The 18,554-nt window shown below is 44.9% G+C and overlaps 1 protein-coding gene across 9 annotated transcripts in view; it reads right to left on the bottom strand.

The window, feature by feature from the left end:
• LOC139756673 (fat-like cadherin-related tumor suppressor homolog) overlaps window positions 1-18,554 on the bottom strand; it is a 1,059,999-nt gene that overhangs the window by 509,834 nt on the left and 531,611 nt on the right. For all 9 annotated transcript variants that reach the window (XM_071676360.1, XM_071676345.1, XM_071676394.1 and 6 more), the window contains one exon: window positions 9,573-13,020. In XM_071676360.1, coding sequence (XP_071532461.1) covers window positions 9,573-12,984 — 3,412 coding nt within the window. In that variant the 5' untranslated portion in view covers window positions 12,985-13,020. The remainder of the gene's footprint in view (window positions 1-9,572; window positions 13,021-18,554) is intronic.

Below are 18,554 nucleotides of genomic sequence, written 5' to 3' on the forward strand. Positions count from 1 at the left end.
AGGTGAGGGGTCGTGGAAGAGTGAAGGAACAAGGCAGGAACAGAGGAAAGAGGGGGATGAGGTAGGGTTAAGGATCGGGGAGAGGATATGGGACGGTGGCAAAACAAGTCATCCCCAACGATGACACACCACAGTAAGCGAGTCAGTCATCCTCCATGGATGACTTCAGGACCAGCTGGGTAATCACGTCATCTGATGACACTGAAAACTCTCTCTCTCTCTCTCTCTCTCTCTCTCTCTCTCTCTCTCTCTCTCTCTCTCTCTCTCTCTCTCTCTCTCTCTCTCGGTCGCTGCTGGCGTCCGCGGCAACATAGGCCTCAGTGACAGGCACTGCACTGACCCTGGACGTCCCAACACCACGCCACCTTCCGCAAAGGTGTGTGTGTGTGTGTGTGTGTGTGTGTGTGTGTGGTGTGTGTTATCTCACTGGATGGTCCTGAGAGCTGGGGAATGAAAAGAGAAACGTTTCCATATCAATAGCCAGTGTGATCCAGGCAATACTCTTCTTATGAAGTTCGTGAAATTGAAATCCACTGGTGGGAAAATATATTGATAAACCATGAATGAAAAGCCGGCTATAGCACGCATGCCGTGACATGAAAAGGCGATACTGGATCTATCTATCTATCTATCTATCTATCTATCTATCTATCTATCTATCTATCTATCTATATATATATATATATATATATATATATATATATATATATATATATATATATATATATATATATATATATATATATCCCTGGGGATAGGGGAGAAAGAATACTTCCCACGTGTTCCCTGCGTGTCGTAGAAGGCGACGAAAAGGGGAGGGAGCGGGGGGCTGGAAATCCTCCCCTCTCATCATTTTTTTTTTTCCAAAAGAAGGAACAGAGAAGGGGGCTAGGTGAGGATATTCCCTCAAAGGCCCATCCTCTGTTCTTAACGCTACCTCGTTAACGCGGGAAATGGCGAATAGTTTGAAAAAAGAAATATACATATTATCTCGAAAAGCAAAAATGGGTATGTTTGAAGGAATAGTGGTTCCAACAATGTTGTATGGTTGCGAGGCGTGGGCTATGGATAGAGTTGTGCGCAGGAGGGTGGATGTGCTGGAAATGAGATGTTTGAGGACAATATGTGGTGTGAGGTGGTTTGATCGAGTAAGTAATGTAAGGGTAAGAGAGATGTGTGGAAATAAAAAGAGCGTGGTTGAGAGAGCAGAAGAGGGTGTTTTGAAGTAGTTTGGGCACATGGAGAGAATGAGTGAGGAAAGATTGACCAAGAGGATATATGTGTCGGAGGTGGAGGGAACGAGAAGTGGGAGACCAAATTGGAGGTGGAAAGATGGAGTGAAAAAGATTTTGAGTGATCGGGGCCTGAACATGCAGGAGGGTGAAAGGCGGGAAAGGAATAGAGTGAATTGGATCGATGTGGTATACCGGGATCGACGTGCTGTCAATGGATTGAATCAGGGCATGTGAAACGTCTGGGGTCAACCATGGAAAGTTGTGTGGGGCCTGGATGTGGAAAGGGAGCTGTGGTTTCGGGCATTATTACATGACAGCTAGAGACTGAGTGTGAACGAATGGGGCCTTTGTTGTCTTTTCCTAGCGCTACCTCGCACACATGAGGGGGGAGGGGGATGTTATTCCATGTGTGGCAAGGTGGCGATGGGAATAAATAAAGGCAGACAGTATGAATTATGTACATGTGTATATATGTCTATGTCTGTGTGTGTATATATATGTGTACATTGAGATGTATAGCTATGTATATTTGCGTGTGTGGACGTGTATGTATATACATGTATATGGGGGTGGGCTGGGCCATTTCTTTCGTCTCTTTCCTTGCGCTACCTCGCAAACGCGGGAGACAGCGACAAAGCAAAAAGCAAATATATATATATATATATATATATATATATATATATATATATATATATATCCCTGGGGATAGGGGAGAAAGAATACTTCCCACGTATTCCCTGCGTGTCGTAGAAGGCGACTAAAAGGGAAGGGAGCGGGGGGCTGGAAATCCTCCCCTCTCGTTTTTTTTTTTTTCTAATCTTCCAAAAGAAGGAACAGAGAAGGGGGCCAGGTGAGGGTATTCCCTCAAAGGCCCAGTCCTCTGTTCTTAACGCTACCTCGCTATCGCGGGAAATGGCGAATAGTATAAGAATATATATATATATATATATATATATATATATATATATATATATATATATATATATATATATATATATATATATATATATATATATATATGAGGGTGAAATCGCACTTCAGTAGTTCATACAATTGTATTTAACATGTAATTTTTCTCTACATGTGGCACGACATGTTTCGTGGAGACAATCTACCTCGTCAGGTGCCAGTACTTAACAAAGTTATTTAAATCCAACCATCACACTTAGAGTCCAGCCGTCCAGCACCAATCTGCACAAACCAACCACTGAAGTGCGATCATCATACCTATACATATATATATATATATATATATATATATATATATATATATATATATATATACACACACACACGAGGTGGGTCCAAGTACACGAATATGAAACACTTTCAGAGTAGACTTTTTTGTGTATATGAGAATTTTGAGGAACATGATCCTCAGAACTGTTTCAGTACGCAAGTTCCACTTCATACTGATCATGGAAGCTTACCTTACACAGAAACATAAAAAGCTGACGTAAATACGTATTTGAAGAACAGTCATTATAAAGACACCGGTCACATATGATGCCTGTATTGTGCTGTATTGTCTAAAGGTGACGGTGATATTTCGCACAGTATCATTTTATAATTCAAATTCATTTTATTACCAAAATTTTACATACACTTTATAATCAAGTGATCCTTTACTTGCTTTATCCCATAACGTCACCATTCTATTACCTTATCTCTGTTTCCTTCGAACTCGTACCTGCCTCTGTCTCCTGGTTGATTGGATCATACGAGTTGGGGAGAAAATGTTTCAGTGTCGATGATGTCAAATCGATTCAGATACTTGGGAGATGTCATCACATTTCCCTCTTTTCCTCCTCTCCTCTCCACTGTGTGTGTGTGTGTGTGTGTGTGTGTGGAAGAGTGGGGGTGGATTAGTCCATTTGGCTGCCATGCTTTCCGTTCACCTCCGCTTCTTTACTTCAGTGTAAAATCTTGGTTGCTTCCGTTAGACTTTCTTTAGTTTATCTATACGTCTCCTGAATTGGATTTAGCGAAAATGCGGACCAGCACTCCTATTTTTTCTGTTTGGCATGTTGTTCTGAATATCTTTTAAGCATGCGATTACTTGAAGGCACTATCAAGGCTGACCTGTATACAATTTCCTATCTACAATTCTCCTAATGTAGTGTTCTGTCGACAGGTTGAGTATTAGGGTAACATGCAAGTCTTTCGTAAGAGTAAATTACCATAATTTGTCTTCTGAATGATGATAAGTCATAACATGGCCTCTCGCCACTACGCCTCACCTTCATCATTTGGCATTCGACCCGGTGGAATTTCAGGAATCATGCATGTGACAAAAACAGGAGCACGTCTAGATCTCTCTCTCTCTCTCTCTCTCTCTCTCTCTCTCTCTCTCTCTCTCTCTCTCTCTCTCTCTCTCTCTCTCCTCTGGTCGTCGCAGTCTTAAATGCCAGTCTCTTAAAGAGTTCGGCGTCATTCGCAAACGTATTAAGGTTCAAGTCCACCTGGCAAGTAAGTTATATACACTATGAATAACAGCGACCCTGAGACTGAGCCTTGAGGAACACCACTGGTCATTAACGACACAGCGTGAAAAGACACCTCTGAGTATGTCTTGTGTTTACTACTTCGTAGGTACCTATCGATCGCACACAGAGGAGGAGTTGCCCTACTGTCCCTATCTGGATATTCATTGGATATTGTATCGCTTTGCTTTCTGGTTATCGTGTCTACCAATGCCAACACTTTCCAGTGGTCTTCCCCCGTGCATCTGGTTGGTGTCTTTCAAAACCTCTTCTTTTCAATGCTTTTACTCCCCTTATCTATTCTTAAACCGATGATTTAGACAATTATCAAAATATCACATTAATATCATATCAACTAATTCATTGTTGAAATGTGATAAAGTTTCCGTATTACTTTATTCGTTTACCTTTCATGGTTTCTCTGTTCCTCCTTCCTGATTCTCCAACATTCATTTCTTGTTCTCTTATGTCTTTCCATAATGCAGCATGGCTCTTATGCTGTCAGTATATTTTCGTGTGTGTGTGTGTGAGAGAGAGAGAGAGAGAGAGAGAGAGAGAGAGAGAGAGAGAGAGAGAGAGAGAGAGAGAGAGAGAGAGGATGTGCGCGTATATACTCTACATAGATGTAGGTGTAAGTATAAGCTGTACACATATCTACATGTGTACGCATGATATAGCACTTGAATGTGTTTTCTGTACGTGAATGTGTGTGTGTGTGTGTGTGTGTGTGTGTGTGTGTGTGTGTGTGTGTGTTTGCATATCTCTTTATCTACCCATTCATTTTCATCTAACTGAAGACTGTGACTAATGACACGGAGGGCGTCCAGCAGCAATGGTCAGGTAACGTGAGCTGTGGTGTTTGGCACCCAAGCGTCACCATAATCCCGGGGGCGGACGCATGTCACCCTAGCCGTGGGCTCACATCACAGCACGCACCGCTGCCCACACCACCTCTGCCTCCCTCCCCACTAATCTCGTCTACCCATGGTATGTACCCTCACACACACACACACACACACACACACACACACACACACTACTAGCTCAGTAACTCAGCGGTTCGCACTTTGTGCTCACGGAAGGTATGGTGAAGACAGCCGGGAATTTCCTACAATAAGAAAATAGTGTCATGAATATTGAAATAATTACATTTCACCTCTAATGTGTGATCATCCTCCTGGGGGGGGGAGAAAAATATGATCGAAAACTCGTGGTCAATTGAGCTTTATTACAAAGCAAATCAGCAGACATACACGATAAATAAAGTTTACTTAACGTATAACTTTATTCACCTAGTAAACGGGAAGACTATAAATGCAGCTATTCAAGTAGATAATCCACTTATTGAAGATGACAGAAGAAAAAAGGAGATCACAACACAACGCAGGTGCAAAACTGACCATTTTCTTCGACCGAATTGAAAAAAGAAAACTGTCATCAGCAACAGGAACGAGATCCCCCTTCCAGCGAAGTGAGACTTTGAAGAGCTGCTCATCCTGGGCAGAGGAGCTGTGCTAATAGGCTCAACGACGATGGAAGTGATTGCTCTGGGGATGACCAAAGTCGTGGTCAGACACGTCTGGGAAAAAGTTTGCTTCGTTTAGCACTACGAGCTGCTCGTTAAGCGTCCATTCTTTTTTTTTTCCCCCTCACTCGATATATAAAGGTTATTCTCAAGGGAGGAGAAATATTTTCTGTTGTTCCAGGGGACTGATTGTGACATGGGTTCAGAGCACCATTTTTTTTTTTTTTTGTGTTAGATGGGCTGTTGCCAGGTGTAGGGAAACGATAGCAACAGGTGTGAGCAACGGGAGGCGCTGTGTGTGTGGGCAGTGACAAGCATTAGAATCACGTGTAGGCGATTAGGAAAGTTGATGTCAGGTAACAATAGGTGACGTCAGGTAACAAAAGATGACGTCAAGTAACAAGAGATGACGTCAGGTCACAAAAGTAGACGTCAGGTCACAAAAGGTGAAGTCAGGTAATAAAAGATGACGTCAGGTAACAAAGTTGACGTCAGGTAATAAAAGATGACGTCAGGTAACAAAGTTGACGTCAGGTCACAAAAATTGACGTCAGGTGACAAAAGTCGACGTCAGGTAAGGTGTTGGCGGCCAGGTGCGTAGACCAGCCAGGCTGTGACGATTACGTAGGCCCTGTGGGTCGAGGGCAGGGCCCCTGTCGGCCTATTCGACCAGGTACGCCAAACACAACACCTTGGACTCAGCCTAAGCTATGTAGAGGACCACCATCATCATCATAAGGTACGGTCAGGTAGAGAATACCTGTGTCGGTGGACAGTGTAAACTGTTGGTAACAAGATGTGGACTTATGACAGGTTCTGCGGCAAGTGACGTGTTCTGCTACACTGAAAACCGAATGAGAATACACTACTGTGTATGCTAGTCATGACAGCGAGTGAGCGTATTCTCTCGTTTCCTCATGTGGGGCGAGCGTGTGACCAAAAATTAGAGCTTGTGAAAAAAGGAATCAGCTGGTGGGGGAAAAGGGACGAGTGAAACAAACACAAAAGGTGACCAAGAAAACACGGCAGGTGAGTAGGTAGCACCGCACTATCTACAAAACGATCTATCTACTTTTTAAGAAATATAGTTTGAGGATACTTTAAGTCAACAATGAACGATGTTATCTGTATAAGTAAAGTGTAAAGTCCATTTACGCAGGTTAATTATGTCTCTAGGAGGGAGATACTGCGTTTGCTATCTGCTGCTGCTTCTTATTCTTCTTCCTTCTTCCTCTTCATTCTTTGTCTTCTTCTTTTTCTTTCTTTCTTCATTCTTCATCTTTCTATCTTTCTTCCTTCTTAATTTATCTTTTCATATTCTTTCCTCTTCCTCCTCCTCCTCCTTTTTCTTCTTCTTCTTCATTCTTTTTTCTTCTTCCTTCTCCCTTCTCCTTCTTCTTCTTTTTCTTCTTGTGGCCAGAGATCTGGAGACAGACTAGAGACCACTATGTCTCAACCCGTGACAAAAATAGAGCCTTTCAAGGCTGGGGTCCAAACAAACCCGACAGGAAACGGCACAACACCTCACTGTTAATAACAAGATACCTGAAGTTCTAAGATCGTATCCACTGTTTGCATTTAGCCGATAAACTTCCTGTATGAGAGACTACAAGTTTATGTAATTGGACCAATTTCGTAGAAATTCATCCAGTTATCATCTAACCACTGGGCTCTGCCAAAGATCCTTTGTGAGTGTAATCTTTTTTTGTACGACTGCACAATAAAGCAGCCGCTGACAGCAGCACAAGTCAAGTCAAATGCCTCATCTTTCGATGGTTGTCCTACTTTGGTTCACTCCATCTAGACAACTCTTTTGCGTTGTTTCCGTTTAAGTCTTTTAAAAGTTTTATATGTCTAAAAATCAATGAACCCAACCCAAAAAAAAATTTATTTTTGGGTTGCTATTTCTTACTGTCTCAATGAGTCGAGAGGCAACATTGCAATTAACTTCCACTACAAGCCCCATTCAGTAACATGGGCTATTTCTAAGACTGTGTCGGGGTCAAAGGTCATCCCAAATCACCATTTTTCCCTTCCTTGACGATCTCATGGTCGTATTACGGCTAGGGTTCATGAAATTCATGACAAACAGATCAACTATCAACAAGCAAGACAGGATGCTCATTTCAAACAGTGAATTTCATCATTTCTGCTTATACTTTGTCGCTCCAAAGGCCACCAATAAGGCACTTTTATTTTTTCGATGCCATCCCTTGGCCATATTTCAACCTTTTCATGAAATCTGGCACAAAACTGTTTTTCAACACACCACATATGAAGCCCATGACAAATGTGTAACCATTAATAGCCACAGGTTACCCCAAAAATATATATATACATTTTTTTTTGCCGCTTCCCTTTTATTTCAGCCATTCTTGATGAAATTCCGTGGTGTAGTGGTTGCCGTTACTGACTGACCATGGAGTATGTACGGGCTAAATGTTCGAATCCTGGCCGAGGGACGAGGCCCCACACCCAAACCAAGGTGTTCATCATCCTCTCTAAGTTGATCGTTGAATCAGTACCCAGCTTAAGATGGGGAATGTATATATGTGCGTATATATATATATATATATATATATATATATATATATATATATATATATATATATATATATATATATATATATCCCTGGGGATAGGGAAGAAAGAATACTTCCCACGTATTCCCTGCGTGTCGTAGAAGGCGACTAAAAGGGGGAGGGAGCGGGCGGCTGGAAATCCTCCCCTCTCTTTTCTTTTTAATTTTCCAAAAGAGGGAACAAAGAAAGGGGCCAGGTGAGGATATTCCCTCAAAGGCCCAGTCCTCTGTTCTTAACGCTACCTTGCTAATGCGGGAAATGTTGAATAGTATGAAAGAAAGATATATATATATATATATATATATATATATATATATATATATATATATATATATATATATATATATATATATATATATATATATATGACAGCTAGAGACTGTGTGAACGAATGTGGCCTTTGTTGTCTTTTCCTAGCGCTACCTCGCGCACATGCGGGGGGAGGGGGCTGTCATTTCATGTGTGGCGGGGTGGCGACGGGAATGAATAAGGGCAGACAGTATAAATCATGTACATGCGTATATATGTATATGTCTGAGTGTGTATATATATGTATACGTTGAGATGTATAGGTATGTATATGTGCGTGTGTGGACGTGTATGTATATACATGTGTATGTGGGTGAGTTGAGCCATTCTTTCGTCTGTTTCCTTGCGCTACCTCGCTAACGCGGGAGACAGCGACAAAGTATAATAAAAGGGTCACTTTTGGCGAGGTTGTATCATTGGAAAAAAAAAAAAAAAAGCCTCATCAAAGAACTTCTCACTCCAAAAAAAGTTCAACATTTTCCTGTTACTGGAAGAAGCGCAGTGTTAGGCTTGCAGGAGGACGATTGTGAGAGATAGTGAAAATGGTGGTGAGCAGTAGGGAACACTGTAATGTGATAGTGAATAAAGTGAGCGATAAGGAACAAATGTACATGATGGTGAGGGATGGTAAGTACCTGGTGTAATTTTCAGGGGTCTTCACTCCCAGAGCACGGGATGAACCCAGGCTGTTGGAGTGGGTCGTTGGTAAAAAATGATGACGAGTGATAGTGAACATGATGATGATGGGTAATACGTTTACATGAAATTCATGAAACGACTAATTCTGTCTGTTTTTCATGGATCAAAGGTTTTTCTCTTTTTTAAGCCATTATTTGGCTATGTTCTCGACAATGCCAACGAAACGGGCCTCAAAGATGCCTTTCACATATAATCCATGTAATTCCTTTTGACAAAATTATGACGACTAATATCATTCTTCTATAAAGGTCAAAGGTTACCAGAAATAATTGTGCTACTACTAATACTACTACTACTACTGCTACTGCTACTAATACTATCATTGTTATCATCACTATTATCGTCGCTTACCTGGTGAAATCTTCAGGGGTCTTCTACCCCGAGAGCCCTGGCTGAGCCCAGACTGATGGGTAGATCCATTCCATCTCATGAAACTCAACACAAACACTTTTTCAGCAAGCCCCATACACTGGTTGAATGATAGATAGGGATAGACATAACCGTTTCCACTCGTAAATGTTGCTCTTTCTACTGACAAACTATATTCATGGCGTAGATAGCGCTCGAACAACCTACAGCCATGTTACAATCTTACCGTCTTATGCGAAGCTCCAACATGTGTCCCTGAAAATGATGAATGGCTGGTCCACAGGCCTCAGTGAGCACGTCTCTCGTAGGTTCAAGATACTGGAATGTATTCCTGAAAAGAGAGATGAGACAAAAGGGGAGAGGGACTTACCTTCCCTGTCGACGGAGAAGTATCCCAGACCGTCTCCGGCAGTGATGGCGTAGAAAAGTTGTCCAGCATCTGGGTCCCGCGCCGTGAGGGTGGTTACCAAGGCTCCAGGAGCTAGGTTTTCCCGTACCCAGGTTCGCACTACGCGCTGCGGGAACACGGGGGGACCCAGGTTCTCATCTACGTCATGAATGCGTATGAAGAGAGACGCGTAGGCTTCTAGAGACGGAGAACCCCCGTCCTGCGCGCGGACCGTCACATTGTAAGACTGTCTCGTCTCGAAATCTAAGGAGCTGGACAGTCGCACGACACCTGTCTGCTCATCCACACGGAAGGCGTCACCGTGGCCACTGATGAGGGTGTACTTGAGCTTGCCGCCCACGCCAAGGTCTTGATCCGTGGCCTGAAGGGTCGCTACCACGGCTCCCAAGGGCAAGTCTTCTGGAACATCAACTACGAGTCTACTCGCTGCACCAAACTCGGGCGGACAGTCGTTGATATCTAAGACCGTCACCAACACTCGCGCTAGGGCAGACTGCGGACTCTCCGTGGCGCTGTCCCACGCCCGGACCCGAAGGTCATACTCACTACGACGTTCACGGTCCAGACCTCCAGACATGTATACCACACCTGTTATCCGATCGACAGTGAATTCCTCCACGTCTGTCACGAGTTCGTAGGTTATCTGAGCATTGAGACCGTCATCGGCATCCTGGGCGCTCAGCTGTGCCACACTAGTGCCATTCCTGGTATTTTCCGGTAAGTGAAGACTGTAGCTCACGCGGCTAAACTCCGGAGCATTGTCATTCACATCGACGATTCGAACTGTCAAGTTCCTTGACACACTCCTGTGCGGCACACCCAAGTCATACACGGTGATGTTAAGGGCGTATTCCTGAGTTCGCTCACGATCCAGCTGTCCCACCACCTCCAGCACCCCAGACTCAACGCCAATCTTGAAGACGGAGTCGACGTCGCCGTTGGACACAGCGTACACCACCCGCCCGTTGTAGCCTCTATCGTGGTCGGTGGCCTTTAAGGTCAGAAGCTCAGTGCCGATCTGAGCGTCCTCGCGGACCTTTACAACGCTGGGTAACCTGTCCGGCAACTCCGGGGCATGAGAATTGTAACCGTAGCGGAGCGGTAGGAGGGCGTAGTGTTCCATTGCTGCATTGTTCTCCGCCGCGGCAGCCTGCACCTCCGCTACCTTGGAGCTGATGCCGGTCTCGTGACACTCCACGTGCTGCCTGATATTGCTGGTCTGGTCTTCCCTCCGCTCACTGATGATTGCTATGGTCACGCTCGTTGGATCTGATACGTGAGTACCGTCCGTGGCTGTTATGTTGAGGACGTAAGTTTTCTGTCTCCCTCCAGGTATCACAGCTTTCCTGAGATCACAAGTGAGAGCAAGAACACCTGAGGATGCGTCCATAGCCCAACATTCTTCCTCCATATCGTTCTGCAGTCTGTAACTTACTATGCTGGCGTTGTCCAGGTCTAAGGCGGAGAGTGTGAGCACATTGGTACCCACCGGCGCGTCCACCGACACCCAACCCTTGCAGTCGGTGCCCACAAACTGTGGCCGGTTGTCATTAACGTCACGAACTTTGACTTTGACAGTAGTTTCTGTCTCACGTTTAAAGGGTGTTCCCCAGTCGGAGGCTCGAACCTTGATGGTGTAAACGCGTCGTTGAGCCTCGTAGTCGAGCACAGAGGAAGTGCGCACCGTACCGTCGAATGGGTCAATTTTGAAGGGTACTTGGTCAAGGTTAGCGATACTGTAGGATATGAAACCGTTCTCCCCCGAGTCCACATCCGAAGCCACCATGCGAGTGACGTACGACTCGATTGGTTCGTTCTCGTCGAGCGTCACCTCTGTGTTCGGAGTGTTGAACTGTGGTGCGTTGTCGTTAGCGTCCAGGACACGGATGATAACCTTGGCTGATGACTGTTTCCTGCGGGCGTTGCTGGCCTGGTCGACAGCGGCCACGGTCAGGCTGTAGTAGGCAGTGCTCTCGTGGTCCAGCCACTTCGCCGTGGATATAAGGCCAGTTCGAGGATTGATGCTGAACTTGTCGTCCTCATTCCCAGCAACTACCCGAAAGAGAACTCTCCCATTGATGCCCTGGTCTGTGTCGGAAGCGGCAACCCTAACCACGGGCGTGTTGGGCGGCGCATCTTCACTCACAGCCTCTTCGTACTGTTCTCGGGCAAATACTGGCGCGTGATCATTCACATCGGCGATGTTGACATGCACGTTGACGCGGGACGAGCGCGAGGGAGTGCCACAGTCGAAGGCCTGCAGGGTCAGGTTGTAGCCCTCGGGTGCAAGTTCACGATCCAGCAGCTTCAGCACGGCCAGGTTGAACTCTCTATCATGTGACCCTAGCGTAATACTGAACATTCGGTCGGGGTCGCCGCCGACGATGGTGACCTTGTCTACTCTGCCGCTCTCACCCTCGTCCGGGTCTTCAACGTTGATGATGGCGTAGATGTGAGTATGTGAGTGTTCCACCACATGTGGCAGGTGTTGCACCGTGATGCGCGGCGGATGGATGTTAACCTGATACACTCGGACTTCCACAGTGGCGCGCGCGGCGGCTGTCGACCGCAGGTGGCGGGGCTGCGGTCCTCGATCCTGGGCCAATATTGTTACTCTTTGTACGCGTCCATATAGGTACGACAGCAGCCGAGTGACACTCAAAACGCCCGTAGTCGGGTGGACGGCGAATAAGTTTGTCTTGGGGTCTTCTAAGGAATAGTACACCTCGCCATTGTGACCGGCGTCGGCATCATGCGCTGTGACGGATATGAGCGGCGTGTGGAGCGCTGCGTCCTCCCCTACACTCACCTCGTACACTGTTGGGTAGAATAACGGTATATTGTCATTGGTGTCCAACACTAACACTGTCACGTTGGTCCGGGCCTTGAGGGTAGAGCCCCGATGACCAGCACTCCTCAGCCGGGCCTCCACCACTAAGGTGTAGCGCGCACGACGCTCCCTGTTGAGCACATCCCTGAGGCTCGTCCTCGTCCGTAGCTGCAGCACAGCCAGACCTCCAACCACTTCCGTCTCAGCCGTGAAGAAACCGTCCTGGTCCCCGTCTACTATATCGTAGGTGATGTGGGCGGAGGGCGACAGCCCCTCCAGCGCCACGCCCATGAGCTCCTCTCCCGCGACATATGTTCTGGGCAGAGAGTTCTCATAGATGCTGACATTGTACTCGTCTCTTAGGAACCGCAGTGTACCCGTGTTGGGGTGGGTGGCCACGTGAGAGACCCCTTCGGCTATGAGAGGAAGAGCCACAAGGATAATAAGATGGAGAAGCAGACGTGGGAGTGGGCATGTGTGGGCGTGGTGGGCGTGAGGCAGCGTGGGCCGGGACGCCCGCAAGCCCGCTCCCCGGGGCATCATGCCGGCCTCACCATGTCATCTTGATACTGGCATCACCTGCCAAAGACAAGACAAGAGAGGTTACCACAACGTCCATGAGGAGAAAATGTTGTTGCTTCCACGGAATAGAGAAAATGTTCCAAGTGGACATGTATCTAAATCACCTGATTTTTGTAGTCAAAGTACACTATGACTATATAATAAGACTATGTATCTATGTATTCTAAATCTATGAAAGCGTCTCTAATTATGCAGCTCCCAAATCTCTCTCTCTCTCTCTCTCTCTCTCTCTCTCTCTCTCTCTCTCTCTCTCCCCTAATCGTATGACTATCGTTATTTCCTCAATATTTATGATTCTGATATTGACATAACATATCATAACTCATCATTTTAATCATATCGTTTGTTCCTAACTCCCTCTCATATCCTCATCTTCAGTATCTTCGCTTTTCTCAATTACACACAAACCCTGAGAGAGAGAGAGAGAGAGAGAGAGAGAGAGAGAGAGAGAGAGAGAGAGAGAGAGAGAGAGAGAGAGAGACTGTCCCTGTCCACGTTCTACACACACATGAACACAAACCCATGCGACAAGACTGAATATTTCATGAGCCTTGGCCATCATCAGTAATATTGTTGCTAGAAATACCTTCTCAACGATCGGTTGGATATTACTGGAGAGAGTGTGTAAGCTTTGCCGAGAGCTGCTACTCTGAGCTCAAGATAAGGGGAAGACTCTGAAATAAAATACACTTGCCAGCTGCAAGTATCATGTAGAAAATGTAACTGATACACCTCATGATATGATAATGATCACTTCACATTTACAGAAGACATAAACAGTTGTCAGTCAACCCCATATGACATTACTGGTCAAAATTTTGGTCTGGTAACCTCGTCCTCTGTACACATACTTGTGAAATGTAGAGTGTGTACATATTGCAACTAGCAGGCTAGGTAAAGTATGAGACTGCGACACTGAGCATGCCTCGCACAGTAGAAGAAATGGAGGCATTAAATGTTCCCATAGTAATACATGAACGTGTGCTTTAAAGACCAAGGAGTTACAACAGAGAAGGATAGTGTGCTGGAATAGGGCCCTGTCATACGCATAAGGAATAAGAAGGACTGAAAAGATTAAGAATGACGGGTGTTCAAACTGTGATATGCATGAAATGATACCGACAATATAGTTTTGACCTGGTATTAGCAACACGCATCGCACACAAATGGAGCAGTAAATAAGACGATATGAGTGAAGAGGAAGATGGACAGAAAAGGTCTTGAGAAAATTGAGTCGTTTCATAAGGCGAATATTATCATTTGAATTTAGAAATCATGATAACGATGGTTAAGGAGTTGGTCAATTGGTTGGTTGTTTGTTTGGACCTTAAGCCTATCAACTGCCAGGGCGTCTACTTCAAGCTAACTACATTCACCAACAGAGAAATCTTTTACACCTTCAGTTGGTACGGAGAGATCACAGACCACATCCACTCTGACTGTGTGTATGACCCATCAGCCTTACGGAGACCCAGAAAATTTCATCCATAGATAAGAATGCAGGACGCTGTGTAACGATGGATCAGGTGTCTGTAAAGTTAAGAAGAAAACCAGAGGCAAACAGAATACAGAAAATACAGTTCTCACAAGTACATATGACAGGCTTTGAAATATGAACTTTCAAAAGGAAAAAAAAAGATGACAATAGTTCGAAAACAATGATGCCTGAAAGTGCTACAAGGAGCAAGTGACAAAATACATATGATAAAATCTGTCTTGTTTGCCATGAATGATTATCTGCTTTAGTGTTTTAAAGTGAACATAATGAGATCAGTCTTGTCTTTCTATGCAGTCCTAAAGTCAGATTCAAGGTTACATTTGACATCTAATCTGTAGAAAGAGAAATAGAAAGACGGCTAATGCTTGATATTGTCGGGTCAAATACAAGTACATATGGGAACAGATCATAAGACGAACATAGACGGAAATAGGGAATATCTGAAAGAAGGGATGAGGAATATTAGCCAACGACGACAGTTTACTGAGGATAATAATATTCAGTAAACATGGTGACACACTCGAGTGGGAAACCTCCACAGTAAAATGATACTGACAAAGGTGCAGGAACAACATGAACCTTGGGAGGAAGGTATCTATGCGATGGTTAAATTGTGCCATTTATTTGCTGAAATAAAAGGGAATAGGGAATGATGATAAATGGAGGTTTGCTATACTAAGTGGCTATGTTGATGGAAAAAGGAATTAGTTCTTTCTAAGGTCCAGCATTATGAGCAAACAATATATCCAGCCTCTGGAAATTCTGAACTTGGAAACGGATCTATGGCATTTTCAAGCAGCCATGCAACATCTCCATCCATTTTTTAAACCATGTAATCAATAAGCTATACTTTCTCGGCAGAGACAATAAAACACACACACACACACACACACACACACACACACACACACACACTAAAAATGCGGTCACTCGTGAGGAAAAGAGGGAAAGGGTGGACGGATGTACCAAAAAGTTTATGACTTGAAAATGTGAGGAGCAGATACGTGCTCCTCATCCCAGCCTGACGCACGGGGGACAAGTCAACGATAACGGTGGAGTACGCAAGACAGACGTATCTGTTTTGTCCATTGCATTCGAAACCATACGACAATAACACTAACTCAGAGCCCTAGCCTTGCATCTAGAATCCAATCCTTGATCTTCCTAGTCCATGGAGAATCAGATAATTCTTCTAACAACAAATTCTATGCTGATTGTATTTCATTTTTTTTACCATGCTTCATAATGGGCGTTCTGTGAGCAGCGTGCGTGTGAACGAGCCTTATCTACTGGGAACTCCCAGTAGATATGTCAGTCGGGTCATTGCATACACACAGAAGTCACGACTATAAATAATATTTGATATAACTCAGCCCACATGTGGGTTTCGTCATCATTTATCACTCGTTTTACTCTTCTATGAAATTCTTAACTCCATCCTGTAAGACATTATCCTTGTTGGATGGTCCATGAAAGCCTCCCACAGCTGCAACACGTCGTTAGGTCTGCTTAACGACCCTCAAGCGCAAAAAGGAGGGAAAAAAATATCCGCAGTTAATGTCAGTAGTTTCTTCAGATGCCTTGAGTCGTCACGCCGTCACCCTCGCCTCTTACAAACCTTGTGTCAGGCGAAGCTCAAGGTGGCGTGGCAATGACTAGGGTTCATCTCCACAACTTGGAGTGTGTGTGTGTGTGTGTGTGTGTGTGTGTGTGTGTGTGTGTCCTATCTGTAATGTATGGGTGGTGGGACGAAGTTTATTACACTAGTGAGCAAGCTAGGAAAAGGGCACTGTGTGCAGAGATACCGAAAAAAAAGGATGTACTAAAAATGGCAAAGGATGACAATACACGAAACAAGAGGAGTGCGAGAGGAACGGAAGGTACTCAGAAGGTAGTGCCGGCATGTGCAGACGAAGTGTGTGACGTGCGAACGACAGTATGGACGTGTGAGGAGATGCAGAGATGGGGAAATAAAGTCATAAATGAAATAGGGAAAATAGAGTGCTTTGGACGCTATATACAGGGAAGGAGTGTTGGTTAGCAGGATTTGTACGATAGAAAGCGGCAAAAGTTCAAGAGAGAGGCACAAGAGCTCAAAAATGATGCCAAATAAAGGACTGGGGTGAGAGGGCACCGAGGAACTTCAGAGAGAATGAGAAAATGTTTTGGAGGAAGATGAAAGGTTTGAGAACAGGAGAACATATGAGGAAAACAATGAAGGGAAGTAGTTGGGGAAGTGGTATAAGGTATAGATGAAAAAGAGACGGAGTGAGTAGTTTGAAGGCGTGATGAATATGCTTGATAACAGAGTGGTGGATGTGTTGTCTTTGGGATGAGGTGACGTGTGAAGTCATGGTTAATAGTATGGTGAAAAGAGAGGAGTGCGTTCAGGCTCTGGGTGATGTGAAATGTTACAAAGCGGCAGAGGTGGACGGGATTGCAAATGAGGTTTTCAAGAAAGGAAGGACAGCGTTACTGGTTGGTTAGTCAGGCTATCCGACGCTTGTATAAGCCAAGGTGAGGCGTCTGTGGGCTGGTCGAATGCATGAATGAGTAAGAGCAAGACGGGCAAATGTAAATATTAGAATTACAAAGCATATTGAGATAACCTGGTAAGGTTTGTGGTACAGTGACTTCAAGGATGGCGGCATGCAGAGAATATCTTATTGGAGGTTGGGAGCAATGTGAACTTACGAGAGGCAGAGGGTACGTGAACCAGGTGTGGGCCTTTAAGAATGTGTGTGATAAACATCTGTAGATGAAGAGTAAAATGTGTGTGGCATTTACTGATCTGGAGACATCGGTTGACAAAGAGGTCTTGTGGAAGGCGCTACAAAAATGAATAGGGAAATACAGACCCGCTCCACATGCTCGGCACTCATCTCCATGTAACAGCATTAGACTCCTCCCATCCAAAACTCTCTATAACCAACAACCAACCGTAAACAGAAAAATCTTACCCCTGCCTTACACTTCGGTAACCTCTACTCATACCTCCCTGCACCCTCTCCAACAAATATAACACTGGTAAAGCACATACACACCAAACTAACTCGAGAAGCACTGAAAAACCGACCTCCCAATTCAAAACCTAAACTCCACCCCATCAGACCTACATCCATCAGAATCCTCACCCCTGACAATCACGAGCCACACGTGCACTCTCTGGGCATCAGCCATCCCTAGAACGATACAACCACCGATTCAACATATCCCAAGACCCTTAAGACACCGAGCACTTACTACACACATGCCCTCCGCTCTCAGCAAGTGGACGCACACCCAACATCTCAACGCTTTATGGTCTATGGTCCTAACTGGTGGACATGGCCAGCTTCCAGAGTGCTACAAGAACCTCATAAAGATAGATAGGATTCCTGGGGCAAGAAGATGATATATATATATATATATATATATATATATATATATATTTATTTTTTATTTATTATACTTTGTCGCTGTCTCCCGCGTTTGCGAGGTAGCGCAAGGAAACAGACGAAAGAAATGGCCCAACCCCCCCCCCATACACATGTATATACATACGTCCACACACGCAAATATACATACCTACACAGCTTTCCATGGTTTACCCCAGACGCTTCACATGCCTTGATTCAATCCACTGACAGCACGTCAACCCCGGTATACCACATCGCTCCAATTCACTCTATTCCTTGCCCTCCTTTCACCCTCCTGCATGTTCAGACCCCGATCACACAAAATCTTTTTCACTCCATCTTTCCACCTCCAATTTGGTCTCCCTCTTCTCCTCGTTCCCTCCACCTCCGACACATATATCCTCTTGGTCAATCTTTCCTCACTCATTCTCTCCATGTGCCCAAACCACTTCAAAACACCCTCTTCTGCTCTCTCAACCACGCTCTTTTTATTTCCACACATCTCTCTTACCCTTACGTTACTCACTCGATCAAACCACCTCACACCACACATTGTCCTCAAACATCTCATTTCCAGCACATCCATCCTCCTGCGCACAACTCTATCCATAGCCCACGCCTCGCAACCATACAAC

The sequence above is a fragment of the Panulirus ornatus genome, chromosome 2 (genome assembly GCF_036320965.1).
Source record: "Panulirus ornatus isolate Po-2019 chromosome 2, ASM3632096v1, whole genome shotgun sequence".
NCBI lineage: Eukaryota > Metazoa > Arthropoda > Malacostraca > Decapoda > Palinuridae > Panulirus > Panulirus ornatus.